Raw genomic sequence first — 16,294 nt, 5'->3', positions numbered from 1 at the left:
AGAATTTGAGGAGTGGCAAGAGGTACGAAGGCATGGGTTCCATCTTTGAGGGCACCAATTTTAATGTGAGAGATACAGAAATAAAAACAGATATGTTATGTAATATATTTAACATTATCATACAGTCACATGTAAAAGGCTATGGGAAAAATGCAAGACATAATTAATGCTTCCCTTGCGGTAAACAGGACAAGATTTCAAGGAAGCCAGACTCCAGCTTACTCCTTTCCACATCAAACATACTTATCCTTTGTACCATCTCATCCGAAAATTTATAAGCTTTTTTTTTTTGAGACGGAGTCTCGCTCTGTCGCCGGGGCTGGAGCGCAGTGGCCGGATCTCAGCTCACTGCAAGCTCCGCCTCCCGGGTTTACGCCATTCTCCTGCCTCAGCCTCCTGTGTAGCTGGGACTACAGGCGCCCGCCACCTCGCCCGGCTAGTTTTTTGTATTTTTTTTTTTTTAGTAGAGACGGGGTTTCACCGTGTTCGCCAGGATGGTCTCGATCTCCTGACCTCGTGATCCGCCCGTCTCGGCCTCCCAAAGTGCTGGGATTACAGGCTTGAGCCACCGCGCCCGGCCTATAAGCATTTTTTAATCGATCTCAGAAAAGATAGTGATGATTAATGCTGTCATAATATACTACCTTTCGTAAGAGTATTCTGATTTAAAAAGAGCTTCTGGGTCAAAAAAAAACCCTACTCACCAAAGAAATGTGTATTTCATATTTTAATTTTAGGCAATGGCAGAGAGAATCTTGGTTTTTAAGATAACAGGAAACTTGTAACAAAACACAGGGTCCTGCTCTGATGTTTTAAGCGATCCATCTGTACTGCCAACAAAACGAATGGAGAACCAGACCAAAAGCTTGACTTCCGACCCTCCCTCCTATCCTCTCACTTTTGATTCATGGAAAGGATTATGTTGCCATCATTCTTTAGAAGCAAAGAGGAGCTCTCAGTCAATTGGCTTTTCTATTAAAGTAGTGATTCATTCTCAGAGTTAAACAGTTTTATTTGCTATATATTACTAGTCTCAAAAGGAACCCACACATTTCTCTTATATGTCTATCTCTATATTTGAATTTTTTGCTCCAAGCTGATGCACAGCAAAATAATTTGAAACTAATCAGAATCTCAAACCATTCCTTTTTTTTTTCACTATTAATATTTTACTAACATTCAACAATGAGTATTTGGATGCTTTGGGAATTTATGCCAAAGGGGAAAATATTCTGAGTCATGTCTCTCTTTTCCACCAATCTAGAGCCTTGGGCAGGCACCAGTCCAATCAACATCAATGCTGTCTAAATTTACTCTTTCTCCATACTGCATTTCCAGAATGAAAAGAACATATGATTTTCGGATGCCTACTCTTAGTTGAGTTTTATACATTTTTTGTTTATATGAAAATAAATGATAAGTATAATTTATAAAGAAGTTCTTGCTTATAAAAGTATAAGAAAGACTAGGCGCGGTGGCTCACACCTGTAATCCTAGCACTTTGGGATCATAAGGTCAAGAGGTAGAGACCATCCTGGCTAACATGGTGAAACCCCGTCTCTACTGAAAATACAAAAATTAGCTGGGCGTGGTGGTGGGCACTTGTAGTCCCAGCTACTCAGGAGGCTGAGGCAGAAGAATCGCTTGAACCCGGGAGATGGACGTTGCAGTGAGCCGAGATCGCACCACTGCACTCCAGCCTGGTGACAGAGCGAGATTCCGTCTCAAACAATAAATAAATAAATGTATAAGATAAATGAGATATACATTAAGATGGTTGTATTATTAAAAGAGGGGTTAACTGAGAAAGTGATATGAAAAGTATTTAATTTTTTCGTGAATTGATTTCAACTTGGTTAATCCTCCTGACAGTTTATTAGGTGTACATACAAAGACAATGAGATACACAAATAGCCATTAATTAAAAGGTGACATTTAAGGAACAGTAACAGTCACTTTGTGAAACCAGCACATGGCTTAGAATATACCATTATACCCCAAAGCGATCTTATATATCATTTAGCTCAACCGTTTCTTTTAAAAGAGAACCTGTTTACTTTGCCCATTGTCTGAGGGTCTCTTAGAGACAGAGTAGGGGGAAAATGCCGGGTCTTCCGTTTTCCAGCTCAAACTGCTTTCCATTGCCCTCTCTTACTTCCCTGAGAAGTCTGGTGAGCATGCAGCAGTACCTTCCCTGTTGTGTCTTTTGATTGTTCTCAGCAGCCTTTGCAAATCCTATCATCATTGTTTTCAGCTGCCTCTTAGACGCCTGTATCCAGAATCCCTTGTTTACCAGGCTGGTTTACCTTCTGCCCTTATCCTCAACCTGCTTATCTTTATGCTGCATTTTTGAAGCAGATAATTAAAGCCACACTGCAAGTGAATTCATTCTTTGAAGTATTTTTCTGTAACCTTCCCATTTGTAGTTCACTTGCTGACACTCGTCACCCAGCCTTTGCGTAAACGTCACCCTGGTGCTCGTTCCATTCACGTTCCCAGGAAATGCCTGGGAAACCAGTGCTCTTCAGGGTTGCCACACTGGCCACTCTCTAGGAGCCCATTATTGATGATCTTATCGTGCTATTTACGGCGTCCTAGTAATACTGATACAACTAGCTCTGAAAACTCATTAACTCATATTTCTTTGTAACTCTGGACTGCATTTAATGGGTGTTTGGGAGTTCCAGGTAAATTAATCTTTCACTTTACTGCTTTGTGGGAGAACACGTAAGTGGAGCAGAAATGCTTTATTATTGAGCACAACATTTGTGATAGAAAGCAAACCCATTATTGAGAGATGCTTCATCTCTGGACTATTAAAAAAACCATGAAAGCAGCCTACTCAAATAAGAAACACACTCTAACTTGTGTTTTTTGATATTGCTTCTTGTCGAGTGTTTTGTTTAACCTCATTTTATCAGCAAATACCCTTCTTGTTATTAAAGCATTCGTTCTCAAATTTTATAGCATAAAAGAATTGTCAGGAGTCTCCATTTTAACAAGCATTTCCAGTTTATAACTTTAACTGGACATTTCTATTCAAGACAGCATTGGTGTTTACCACAATTTGTTTTGAAGTTTTTGAATCTTTAATTTGTGTGAGTACATAGTAGATCTGAGCTATTTAAACTAAAACAAAACCAGGTTTCCTGCTGTTGCTCCAAAAGTCCCGATCCATTTAATTCAAGTACAAAGATGCTATTATAATACAGTACTTCCCCAAAGCATTTAATTAATGTGAAACATATTTAATGCCACAGACTAGGTTTCTAAATGAAATGTTTACATTTATATGTTAGTATACCAGACCAAAAAAAATACTAGCTCTTTCAATAAAATCATAAGAAATGTTTTTAACTTCCTTAGTTTTATGTCTTCCACTTTTTGGTTTTCTCTCAAGCACATGGTGAGAAGAACAGGAGGCATGATGATCTCTGGCAGATCACTGAGCATCACTCAGCCCTGAGATACAGGTGGAATATTCGAGCCTGACTAGTTGCCGCAGAAATATGCCCAGTTAAGTCACTGCAAATGAATTAGAAACTGTGAATAGATTAGCAACAGCTATCATCACTAAAGAAAAAATGCTCGTAGTACATGCCTCTCAGACTTCATTTATAGTGGCAATTTGTCAAAATGTATTGCTCCCTAATCTTTAGGACACTCAGTAGGCCTAATGACAAATCTTACAGATATGACAACTTTCATCCATGAGGATCTCCAGATTTCCTAAATTACTGCTGCAAGATTTGTTGGCAGGGCCTTTTGATGAAACTTTATTTCCCTGTTGGGGATATATAGAAATTAATTGCTTGATATTCTTGGTATTTCAAGAGTGAGTTCCTGAATATTTGGTTTGATGATACAACATTCAGACATTTCACATGAATTATTTTGATATGCTTAGAAAATGTGTTCATGAAAAACAGTAAGCAGATGTATGCTATAAGGGTAGAGAAAGACTGTTTATAGAGAACAATATGTAGATCCATCTGCAAAGAAGTCAAACTGCAAATTTTGTAAAGGGATCACATCGCAGAATGCCCCTTGCCTTTTTAGTTTTCGTGAAAGGAGAAGAACACAGCAAGATGCATGGCTTAAGGAATTCAAGGAGCAAAGCAAAGACTAAAAGGCATAATTCATGGGCTTAAAATTCACTGCTAGACCAAAACCAGAGTGGAAATGAGAGAAAACAGCACTGAAAATTGACAGCAGGGACTAGCTACATGAAGTGAGCGTGACATTCTACATAGTGGACCTGGAGAGAACTGGAGATAAGAGTGAGAAAATGTCACAGCTCACTCTCCAGAGACCTCTCTTTTCTAGCTGCAAAATCTTCCCTGCTCTAAAGGAACCTGACACTTCTATTGAAATCCCAGAGTTTCCTTGCAGCAGCAGCGGTTTTTCACTAGATGGTCTTTCTCCTTAACATGAGTTCTCTGATCCAAACGCTGCCATTGTCTTGTCCTAACAGATCAGGAGAAACCTGCAAACTGTGAATTATGCTAATGTGGCACACAGGTATGCCCCCATCTTCTCCTTTAAAGCTACCTTGCCAAGGAACATTCCACACACAGTCTATTGACTTCTGATGTAGTTTGCAAAGGAAAGTGTCAACTTAAAGAGCACTTCTTCCAAAATATTTTTCCTAGACACTCAGTTAAGGAAGAAAAGTCCTTGATTTGTCATATAGTCCATTTTTTCTGTCTTAAACACAACTCACAACCAATCTAGTTTAAAAAAAAAAAAAAAGCTGCAAAATGCAAGTTCCAGAAATTTCTTTCTTTTTTTTTTTTTTATTTCTGAGATGGAGTCTCATTCTCTTGCCCAGGCTGGAGTACAGTGGTGCTATCTCGGCTCACTGCAAGCTCCACCTCCTGGGTTCACACCATTCTCCCACCTCAGCCTCCTGCGTAGCTGGGACTACAGGCGGCTGCCACTATGCCCCCGGCTAATTTTTTTTTGTATATTTTTAGTACAGACAGGGTTTCACCATGTTAGCCAGAATGGTCTTGAGCTCCTGACCTTGTGCTCCACCCTCCTCAGCCTCCCAAAGTGCTGGGATTACAGGCGTGAACCACCACGCCCGGCCGCCAAGTTCCAGAAATTTCTATGTGATATTGTACACTCATTCACTGAGAAATTTTTTATTCCTAACACAGGTCTACCATGCTATAATTCTACCTAAGTTATTATTTTTAGATAACACCTAGTCAATGCAGATTACTCTGTCAAAGTTAATATGCAAATGGCTTGAAAGAAAATTAAATACCTATTTTCTTAGGTATTAAAGCTCAGTACCCACTTAGGTATTTTTTAATGAAATGGCTTTCATTATATTACTTTTAAACACAAATTGTTCATTTATCCTGTTATTGGTCTTTTCCAGTGATAATTATAAGAAAAAATATCTTCTCTTACGGTAACAAATCCCTTTGAAGCTCAACTGACCTTTACCCAACAAAAAGTATATGAATATCCTAAATATCATTGATGGTAGTTCTATTGTATAATATTCAATGGTGTCACTAATTGCCAAAAATTATTGTGATGTTTATTGCAAAGAGTACATATATTACGAGTTGAATTCTGTGCCCCTTCAAAAAAGATAGGTTGAAGTCCTAACCACCCATACTTAGATTGTGACCTTATTTGGAAGTAAGATTATTGCAGACATACTTAGTTAAGGTGAGATTATACTGGAATAGGGTCATTGTAAGAACATGGCCATGTCAAGACCGAGACCCGAGAAAAACACCATATGAGATTGCAGATAGGCACCTGAAAGCCAAAGACCTCCAAGAATTAACAGCCACCACCAGAAGCTAGGAAGTCTCATTCCCACCTGATGCTGCTGCTAGATGACTATCAATGAAATTAAACTTTCATCACATGTCACTCAACTAGTCAAAATCCCCAAGTGCCTAGTAACCACCGGATTCATGTGCCATCTAAAATTCTACATTAACAGTCCATGCTAACTTCCCACTACAATCTCATCTGTATATTCCCAATAGCAAAGACTTTGCAACTATCGTGCCAGAAGTCTCCATAATGTGCCTCTCACTTTCTAACCCTAGCATATGTGCTCATCGTATTCCAATCGTCTGGAACACCTGTGAACCTCCCCTTGTCCAAATCCTATGATTGCTTCATGTCCCACGTAATACCCTATTCTCTATAAGAGGGCTGTTCTGGCTTCTTTCCTTCGCACAGTATTATCTCCTTCTCCCCTGTACTCAGTTAACACACTTACAGCACTTCCCGTGTTTTCTTTCGTATTTTGCCTTCATGTGTAGTCATTCATGATCTTGGCAATCCACCTTTTGGACTATAAGCCATTTAAGGGCAAAAATGTGCTTTATTCATCTCTGGTTTCTTACACTCTATTGCCATACACATGTAGTCACTTAATAAATCTACCTTAAATTAGCCCTACAAGTTAAGAGTTCTGGCTCCAAAATGGAGCCTTGAGACAAGCTGGCTTTACTCCCCACCATGGCAAACCAAACCCAAATATACAGTGTCAGGATTATCACCAGAAATATCCCAGGACTCAGATAGGAGGCAAAGCCCTTTCCAGGGGTCACAGAGAAATGAAAAACTCCTGGCACATGGTAAAAGAATCGTATTTCCGGCCAGGCACCATGGCTCGAGACCAGCCTGACCAACATGGTGAAATCCCCGTCTCTATTAAAAACACAAAAGTTAGCCAGGCATGGTGACATGCACCTGTAATCCCAGCTACTCAGGAAGGTGAGGCCGGGGAATGGCTTGAACCTGGGAGAACGAAGTTGCAGTGTGCCAAGATCACTGCACTCCAGACTGGAGACAAAGCAAGACTCCATCATATTTCCATATCCAGGTGCCCTTCCCTTCAATCTGCCTGGCACCAAGAATATAAACAATTTCTCCCAACTCATGGTTCCTGCACTGAAAAACCTGAGATCTGAGGTAGACAATCAGCTTCCCCAATATCTTGCATTTCCTAGAAGTAGGCTTCTCCTTGCCTCAACCCATGAAAATCATCCTGAGCCCCTGAAGAGAAATATCCCTGAGCTTAGCCAGAGACAAAGGCAAAGGAGGAACTCTCATCCCCAGGCCTGGAGACTCTGCTCTGTAACTTGACCAAAGGAGACGCCAAATCAGAGTGGCTCTTCAGTAACAACATGTTGTAGGAGATGCATTCGTCCGCTGGGCAGGAACCCCTAGCCAGTGTTCCTTTTTGCTATGACCTCTGAATTTTCCTTTGAGTTTCTATATCAGTGCTCACATATGGCTGTCTCATTAACGTCATAGCAAAAATTCAATGTCATGCAGAAAAGTTTGTAAACTTTTTGGGCTCCCCCAAAAGATGACTGCCTACAGAGTCTGGGTCACATCTGTCCAAATTTACCAGAACTGTCCCCTTACTCTGTCACTTACATGCAAGTTTCCTACCTCTAAACCTCTCTAATGCCAAAGCTGAAGGTATCTAATGATTTAGCTGAAGGAAATGCTCTCCACAAGCATGAATTGCCATCAAAATCACGCAAAGGGACACAGTGAAATCTAAGTATATTATTTTACTTTCTCAGAGGTAATCGTAATATGTTTCCTGCTATGCACAAGCTTTGAGAATCAAGATATTTTAAAACGCTGTTAAATCATATTATTAATCAAAAAGGAAAACAAAATGCAAAGGACAAGAATTAACATTAGCTAGCGACAGATGCCATAAATCTCTTATCTCATTTAATCTTCAAAACTACCCGTGGAGTTTATCTTCACCCTGTAAAATAAAAAAATCAGGGAAGAGGGAGGATGTCAGAGTTAAACTCCCTGACTAGGCACAGTCAGCTTCAAACCCAGGTGTAACCCCTGGTACCATGTTCTTAACATCACACCACACTTTCTCCCAGAAAGTAAGGGCATAACGGTAATGATCACTAAACAGCCTATTCTGTCATGCTAATCAGGGAAACAGAGATTAAACAGATGAGAGCTCTATCAGCTGCATAATTTAGCATTAATTATTTGGTGAGTGCACTGCATTCATTTTGAGTTTTAGGTTCAGAAGATGGTTAACTTCATCCATTCCTATTTTTCTAGCCAGGATGTTGAAGTTCATTGCCTGATAAAATTTCATGCAACTAAAAAATAGTTTTGTGGTATTACCACATAATTATGGAGAATAATTGGTTGGCAAAAACAATGAACTGCATTAACTTAGTCTTAAACCTGGACTATAGAAACTGAATAACACCGGAAAGGTACATAGTGAACATTTTTAGTGTTCTTCTTTTTGAAAAGGTATTTTGATTTTTAAAATTTTTTCCCAAGAAAATTAACCTAGAATTATCATTTCAAATGTAGTCTTTGACCTTTTTGTATTTGTACTAAAAATTTGACTTTGGATGAGTAAGATTCTACTGAAGGAAAGACAGTTTGTACTCATTTTAATACTAAAATGTATCATGATAATTTTCACTTATTACTCATAATTTTCTGATTCTGTCATCCTCAATTGTAGTTTGATGCTAAAGAAATTTAAAGTTAAATCTTGACTTCTAACTGCTCTCTGTTGAAAATGTCTTTATTGGATTTTAGAAGGATAGGATTCTAAAACACAGTAGTGAAACATTATAGAACCTCGAAACAATAAAAATTAAGTAGACTAAATTCTTTCTATATTAAATTGAGAGTTTCTAGCTACTTAAATAATGAAAATCAGATCTCTGTTATAATATTTAGGGTGAGAGTGTTAAAGAAATTTATGTACGACTCACTTTAGTATTTTAGTTTACTTTAAGTAAATTTAAGGAGATCTAGAAGACTGTGTGTTTCCTTTTAGAAGTGCCGTTTGTCTTAGGTTTCAGCTGAGCTGTGTCTCAATATGAGTCAGACACCTCCATCTGGTGGCCCAGCCATAAAATTCCCATGCCATGCTTTTTCAAGATGCTCTACATTTGTGTTGTTTCTAATTTCTGAGTTTTTAAATTAATAGCTTAATCCTATTTTAAATGTTTTTCTCAAAATGTATTTCTCATGCAAAAGTGAATGATAGTCAAAATAATTAGTGACCTTTAGGAAGCTAAGCATGTCTCATCTGTTCCTACAAATCACTACTAGTCATGAAAGACGGATACATCCTTATGGCCAGTGAAAATAGCATTTTCTTCTATTTCTCTGAAGAGAAGAAAATAGTTTATTTTAAATCGTTTAATATTTAAATTATCATTTCACAGTGATGCAGGCACAGCTCTTTTCAATATTCTATTTTATCAGCCTGTGATTATTTATTAAGGAACAAGATCAAAAGCCTCATTTTAAAACCAAGATATATTATCCCTTTTGCTTTCTCATAATTTACCAAATTAATTCCTTTATTATAGAGATATTTTTATTTTACATTATTTTGGCCGGTTTTCTTCCTGAAGAATCAATGCTGATGTTTATTCAACATACATAAAATTGGGATTATGTAGGGTTTTTTCTCATATATTTAGAATACTTGAGAATCTGCAAATATATAACTTTAATGTCATTTATTATTTAACTCAACTCATAATGGACTTTTTTCAATCATTAAACAACCCATCTCTCTATTCCATACTCTCAAATCACTGCTCTGTGCTTACCCCACCTCTACTCTCAAACCATTCTGATGCCTTCAGAATATGAGCTGGGACTCACATTTAATTTATTAAATGAGTTAATAAATGCTGTGTTTCAACAGAATCCTTTATTTATTTATTCTGTTAAATCCAGCCATCTACTTAAACAGGAATCTCCTCTTACTGTATATACAATTGAAATTAATATTGGAGAGTTCAGCAACTAACAAGATTTCTGATTAACTGTTACACAACATAACTTCTTAATCATGCCATGTTAATATTTATGAAGACTTTTAAATTTCTATTTGATATGTACTATCTCTCATCATCGTTTCAACTGATTTTGAGTGTGTATTAACTCTAATTAACTAATTTTTCATCATCTTGTGTCCTGTATGAGAACAACAGTTCTGTCATTGTTAACTTACTCTGCGTTTCAAATGTCATATAGATTATACACGTTTGTTCACTCTTTCTTTTGATTCATGTGCAGCACTTTTTTTTTTTTTTTTTTTTTTTTTTTTTTTTTTTTTGAGACGGAGTCTGGCTCTGTCCCCCAGGCTGGAGTGCAGTGGCGCGATCTCCACTCACTGCAAGCTCCGCCTCCCGGGTTCACGCCACTCTCCTGCCTCAGCCTCCCGAGTAGGTGGGACTACAGGTGCCCGCCACCACGCCCGGCTCATTTATTGTATTTTCAGTAGAGATGGGGTTTCACCATGTTAGCCAGGATGGTCTCGATCTCCTGACCTCGTGATCCACCCGCCTTGGCTTCCCAAAGTGCTGAGATTACAGGCGTGAGTCACCACGCCCGGCCCATGTGCAGCACTCTTTAGCCATTGCCCATTGACTAGTAAAACTCCCACACTGAAGAAATGAGAATTAAAAACATTCTTGATTTAAAAAAATAAATTATTTTTTAGAATAGTAATGTAACAGTATAACCTGAAAGGAATGTCCTTTTCCTTTTCAGAGGCGAGCTGCTGATAATTTGAGAAGACATCACCAGTACCAAGTAAGTTGTCCTTGTACTATGTCTTGAAATTTTCATTAAAATAAAATGCAGTCCCCCCTTCAGAACTGACTCAGGAGGAAATGTATTTACTCACTGAGTATCAATACTCTTGTTCTAAAATGCCTCAGGAAGTTATGAGGAACCTGGTGAAGCGATACGTTGCTGCAATGATTAGAGATGCTAAAACTGAAGAAGGCCTGACCGAAGAGAACTTTAAGGTAACCGTTTTCATGTCCATCACAAGAGGCAGATTGTGCAGAATATTAATCCAGATAGAGGACATTTAAAATCAGAGCTAGAAACGTGGCTGTGTGTTCCAGCAAGCCTGTGTGCCTTCTCATCTTTCCACTGAAACCCTACGGACCTGTAAAAAGAAAAGCTAGTGATGAAATTTCTTCTCAAAATACAATGTTTTACACATACAGAGAAAAGCCTAGTGATTAAGGCATTCTGACTTACCTGATCCCAGAGTGAGCTTGTTTCTGAAATTTCAGCCTGATCTTAAAATCTGAAACATTTAGTAACTAACACACTAACAACAAAACTTCGTGTGTTCTGCAAAACTTTGATAGCAGAAAATTTAAGATTTGAGTTTAATTGTAACTAATACACTTAAAAACATTCTCCTTGATATTTTTTAAATTGTGTAAGAGGAAATAAGTAAAATGTGTAAAATACTATATTCTTGAATCACATGTTTAAAATAATTTAGGTTAAAATTATTTAGTTAGTGTTTAGAGATTTTGGAAGAATGATTAAGGTCCATAAGATCTTACAGGCCAAAACAAACAAACACATTAAACAAAATCTATAGGAGATATTTAACATAGAAAATAGCAGGTTTGAACGTGAGAATGAAGTAGTGAATTAGGTAAGAAGATAGAGAAATTACAAAACCTAAAGTGCAGGTTGAAAACTAGCTAGAAGCCCAGATTTTCTTTGCAGTCATAAAGTTCAAATTGTAATGTTAAATGATTCATGTTGCTTTAGGAGATAGGTTAGGGCAGGAAGCCACCAAGAAGGCTGCCATCAGGTCAAGACTGAGAATTCAGTTGCCCCAAAAGACAAGGAAAAAGGATGAGTCTAAGAAATGTCGTTAGATCCGAAGAAATTCCTAGGATGCAGAGGCTGACCCAGATTTAGGGGGAAAGTCCTCTTTAAGACAGTAAACAACTGCAAGTAACTACCAGCTCTTAAAAAGTTAGGCTCCACATAATTTTCAGATATCCCTGTGGACAGAAAAATGTGCCAATATTAAAAATCCTATGAAATACACCCCAGAGACAGTGAAGTAACTTGGCAGCAGATGACTCATTTGGAGAGGAAGTCTTCGAAACTGTAGTCCCAGAGAAACCCAATATACTCAGCTGCGCGTTGGTGGCAAAGATAACTCATGTTTCTTTTTGCATCAACCTTAGGAAGTGTCCTTCCCAATTCCAATAAGGAAATTAGTAGACATCAAAATGACATCAAGTATCTGTGAGAGAACTTGGAATTCTAAATAGAACCACAGGAGAGTAGAATCCTTGTTTCTGAAAAGGAGTGAAAACAGTTCTGACCTATACATGAGACAAGAAAATGGTATTTCCAAATGTTTAAGTCCTAACCTAATTTTTCATTTTAAATTCTACATAGGAACTAAAGCAAGACATTTCTAGTTTCCGCTTTGAAGTTCTGGGATTACTAAGAGGAAGCAAACTTTCCACAATACAATCTGCAAATGCCTCGAAGGAGTCTTCAAACTCGGCAGACTCAGATGAAAAGAGTGATAACGAAGGTAATAGCAAGGACAAGAAAAAGAATTTCAGCCTTTTTGATTTAACCACCCTGATTCATCCGAGATCAGCAGCAATTGCCTCTGAAAGACATAACATAAGCAATGGCTCTGCTCTGGTGGTGCAGGAGCCACCCAGGGAGAAGCAGAGAAAAGTGAATTTTGTGACCGATATCAAAAACTTTGGGTTATTTCATAGACGATCAAAACAAAATGCTGCTGAGCAAAATGCAAACCAAATCTTCTCTGTTTCAGAAGAAGTTGCTCGTCAACAGGCTGCAGGACCACTTGAGAGAAATATTCAACTGGAATCTCGAGGATTAGCTTCACGGGCTGACCTGAGCATTCCCGGTCTCAGTGAACAATGTGTGTTAGTAGACCATAGAGAAAGGAATACGGACACACTGGGGTTACAGGTAGGCAAGAGAGTGTGTCCATTCAAGTCAGAGAAGGTGGTGGTGGAGGACACGGTTCCTATAATACCAAAGGAGAAACATGCAAAAGAAGAGGACTCGAGTATAGACTATGATCTAAGCCTCCCAGACACAGTCACCCAGGAAGATTATGTGACCACAAGATTGTGATACTTGAAGGAGGAAGCGTTTACCATACACATATATATTTTCCGTAGTGCTCTGGGTGTGGGAAAATGTTTAAATTGTATTAGCAAATGCTAAGTTACACTTTATAGCGTTTCTCAACTGTGGCATATTAACCTGTAACATGTTTAAATAAGGCAAAGGCAATCAAAAACCTTTTTGTTTTGTAGCCTGCTTTTGCTTTCACAATTTGTTTTACAATTGTTTTTGTTAATAAATAAATGCACCTTGTATTCTTGTACTGTTGCAATAACCCACAGAAACATTTTAGCTATCTTTTTCAATTAAAACAAATGTCATTTATTTCATGTGGTAGTTGACTCCTAAAATAGCTATTTTTATACGCAAAAACCAATGTGGCTGAAATATTATAGCTTTTCATAATTTTTTAGGGTCTCTAGAGAGGGTTCCTTGCCAAGGACTTTTCACCTAGTCCTACAGTTTGACTTTAAAACACAAATATTACCAAATTATTTCTTAAGGACATGTAAATAATTGTTGTACACAATTAAAGCAAGCAAGTCTTCTTCTCGTGGAGTCATGTCTAAACCCCCTCAAAGTCACAAATACTTTGTAGGGTTTTAGGTTGTTCCAGGGTTTCCTTTCAGTAAGTAAAAGAAGTGTTTGTCTTAATACATTTTGATGATTGATGATTTTCAATGACATTTTGTCAGAAAAAAACTCGCCCCTCCAGTTTTTTTTAATTACCTATTTCAGATTCCACTGCTTATCAGTATAAATATGAGTCTTTATGAATAACTGAAATTCAAAAATATGGCAAAAATTCTCAGTTATAGAAAAGAATAAACCATAATACTGTAAGCACATTTAACAAGCAAGATGATTGCATACTAATAATATCCAAATGAAAATGAATGTATTCTAAACAATCTAAATCTAAGTAAAGTTGAATTCCAGTATTTTCAATCAACGCAATATTGTAATCAATTCAAAAGAAGTACAAAAACCGAGCAGTCTCCTCTTTTCACCAGTAATCATTATATATTTCTTTAAAATGAAAATCACTCAAAAATCATTATTAATTTTATCAGCAGATATAGATATATAGTTTTGCCTATAGGAAAAGCATTCTTATTTCTTGTTTTTCTTTCTGTTGTTTGCAAGATAATTTAGCTTATAATAATTCACTGAACTATTACAAGGAAAGTGTTTCCAATTTACATAAAATTGGTACTAGAAACTTAAAGCTTAAATTACATTGCTTGTGTCTATTTAAGCCACTATGGGAAGCTTCTTCACCACATAAAATTAGCATTTATTTCAAATAAATGGAAAAATGCTAAGTTCATTTCAAAAATTACTCTGCAGACCTCAGAAATTGCATATAGTTTATCATTGACCCCAAACGGCATAATGTTATGGGACTCCGTTTCTCATTAACAAACATCAAAAATAAGGAATAACAGCAATAACAATGCCAGTCTCTGTTCTATTCCTATACACCTATTAACATATACGTACTGCTCTTAACAGCCCTCTGAAGTAGCTCCTGTTTTTGTCCCCATTTTACAGATGATGAAACTGAGACCAGCACTAACTGGCTAAGGTAACACAGCTCGTGATGGAGCTGTGATATGTCCATCAGAGCCATTCCCTTCACCACTGCATTGTACTGCCTTTCAGAACATAAAAAGAGCAAGTTATAAAATATGCATATACAGGGGTTACCATGGCCACTTCTGAAGTCCTATACCTTGAGAGAGAATGAGTATGGTAAGCTTCATAAGTGTCCCTTCTTCTAAAGCAAGAGAAATGTGCAAAATATAAAATGTGCTGTATTTGATTCTTTAGACTAAATGACATTAAAGCTAGTAGATTTTAAAAACATACTTAGTATGTGATCTCAGAACTCAATTTGAAATACTAGATTTTAATTTTCAGAAAAGCCAGGAGCACTAAGCCCCTGTTCACTCCTAAATCTAGTTTTTGGGGACTTAAGAATGGACCAGATAGATTTGGAGAAACACAAGCCTAATGAATGTATTTATTGTTTCAAGAACATCTTTATCTTAAGTATATTAGGGCTCAGAGCAAATCCTGGGGCTACTCAATTTTTTCTAAATCATACATACTGTAGTAGAGAAATTGTAGGCCTATCCTTAACATTTGGGATATTTTCCATTAATTTCTTTTTGCCTCTCCTGTGCATTGCTGTTTCGTTTTGTTTATTCCCAAAGTCAGGACACTATACATCACCATTATACATACTTTACCAGAATTTAATTTCAAATTCTCTCTGTTCCTTCAAGCAACACCAGTAACAGTACAAGCAACAAAACCTTTTTTCCCCAGTAGCTTATTTACATCAGGGGTTAAGGTGCTGACATTTTATAGGGGAACATGATGGTAGTAGAGGAATGTGTTTGGAGCAAGTAAGACCATCCTTTTCAGTGTCCTAGAAAGGATGATTCTAACAACCCCCAGATGTTGCTGACAGATGTGTTTATGAGTATGAACAAAGTGTTGGATATTATTAGTACCAGCTGCTACTAATATAACTAGAATTGAATGCTATTCTAAATATGTAGTGATATTATGTAGCATTAATGAAGATGAGTAAGGATAAACTAAGAAAAGTAAAACAACAGCAGGATAGCAAGCAAAGAAATGTTATTTCTTTGAGGTCTGTAAGTGAGTACTTCAGGATTTTCATTTCTACTCATATTTCTATCCACAGAAATTTCTAAATGCTACAGAGAAGTTTGAAGTCACCTTCATTTACATAAACAATATTTCTCCTTTTTCATACTCTCTTAATCTTAAAAAATCTATTTTTCTTAAATTTTGTGTCTGAATTGGGTGAAGGAGCGTGTTGAAAATTCGGTTTAATAGACTAGCAGGTAAGTTTAAAACACTTTGTTTATCACAAGTATATTTTGGAAGCTCCATTTATAAGAAAGTATGCTATAAAGATGTACCTCATCATTTGTAATAAAGGTTTTCCTTAAAATTTCTGTGCAAATAAATCTGTATTAACTTCAGTAAGGAAATTGGCTATATTTTTTTAAATGGTGGTGAATTATTTTATAAAACGATGAGTAATTTTTCAAAGTGCTAAACATCCTCAAAATGTATCTGTTTCATGAGCTGAATATTTGTATATCAAATTTTCTTAAAATAGTTACTCTATCTACTGGATGGCAATTAAACTAATGCAAAAACATACTCACTTTCCTGCTTTGACATAGACAACAACTTGAAATACTTTAGTGATCAAACAAATTAATGAAAAGTCAAGGATAGTAGACTTACCATGCTATTCTTAAAGAAGGAAGGTCAATTTTCTAGC

At 37.0% G+C, this 16,294-nt stretch overlaps 1 protein-coding gene across 4 annotated transcripts in view; it reads left to right on the top strand.

Annotated features, from left to right (window-relative positions):
* Nucleotides 1–15,986, top strand: part of TRPC4 (transient receptor potential cation channel subfamily C member 4) — a 225,262-nt gene extending 209,276 nt beyond the window's left edge. For all 4 annotated transcript variants that reach the window (XM_005585691.5, XM_074021882.1, XM_065533164.2 and 1 more), the window contains 3 exons: nucleotides 10,570–10,611; nucleotides 10,740–10,829; nucleotides 12,247–15,986. In XM_005585691.5, coding sequence (XP_005585748.1) covers nucleotides 10,570–10,611; nucleotides 10,740–10,829; nucleotides 12,247–12,969 — 855 coding nt within the window. In that variant the 3' untranslated portion in view covers nucleotides 12,970–15,986. The remainder of the gene's footprint in view (nucleotides 1–10,569; nucleotides 10,612–10,739; nucleotides 10,830–12,246) is intronic.
* Nucleotides 15,987–16,294: the final 308 nt, after the last annotated feature.

The sequence above is a fragment of the Macaca fascicularis genome, chromosome 17 (genome assembly GCF_037993035.2).
Source record: "Macaca fascicularis isolate 582-1 chromosome 17, T2T-MFA8v1.1".
Lineage (NCBI taxonomy): Eukaryota > Metazoa > Chordata > Mammalia > Primates > Cercopithecidae > Macaca > Macaca fascicularis.
The sequence above is the reverse complement of the archived record's forward strand: the minus strand, read 5'-3'. Positions and strand labels throughout refer to the sequence as shown.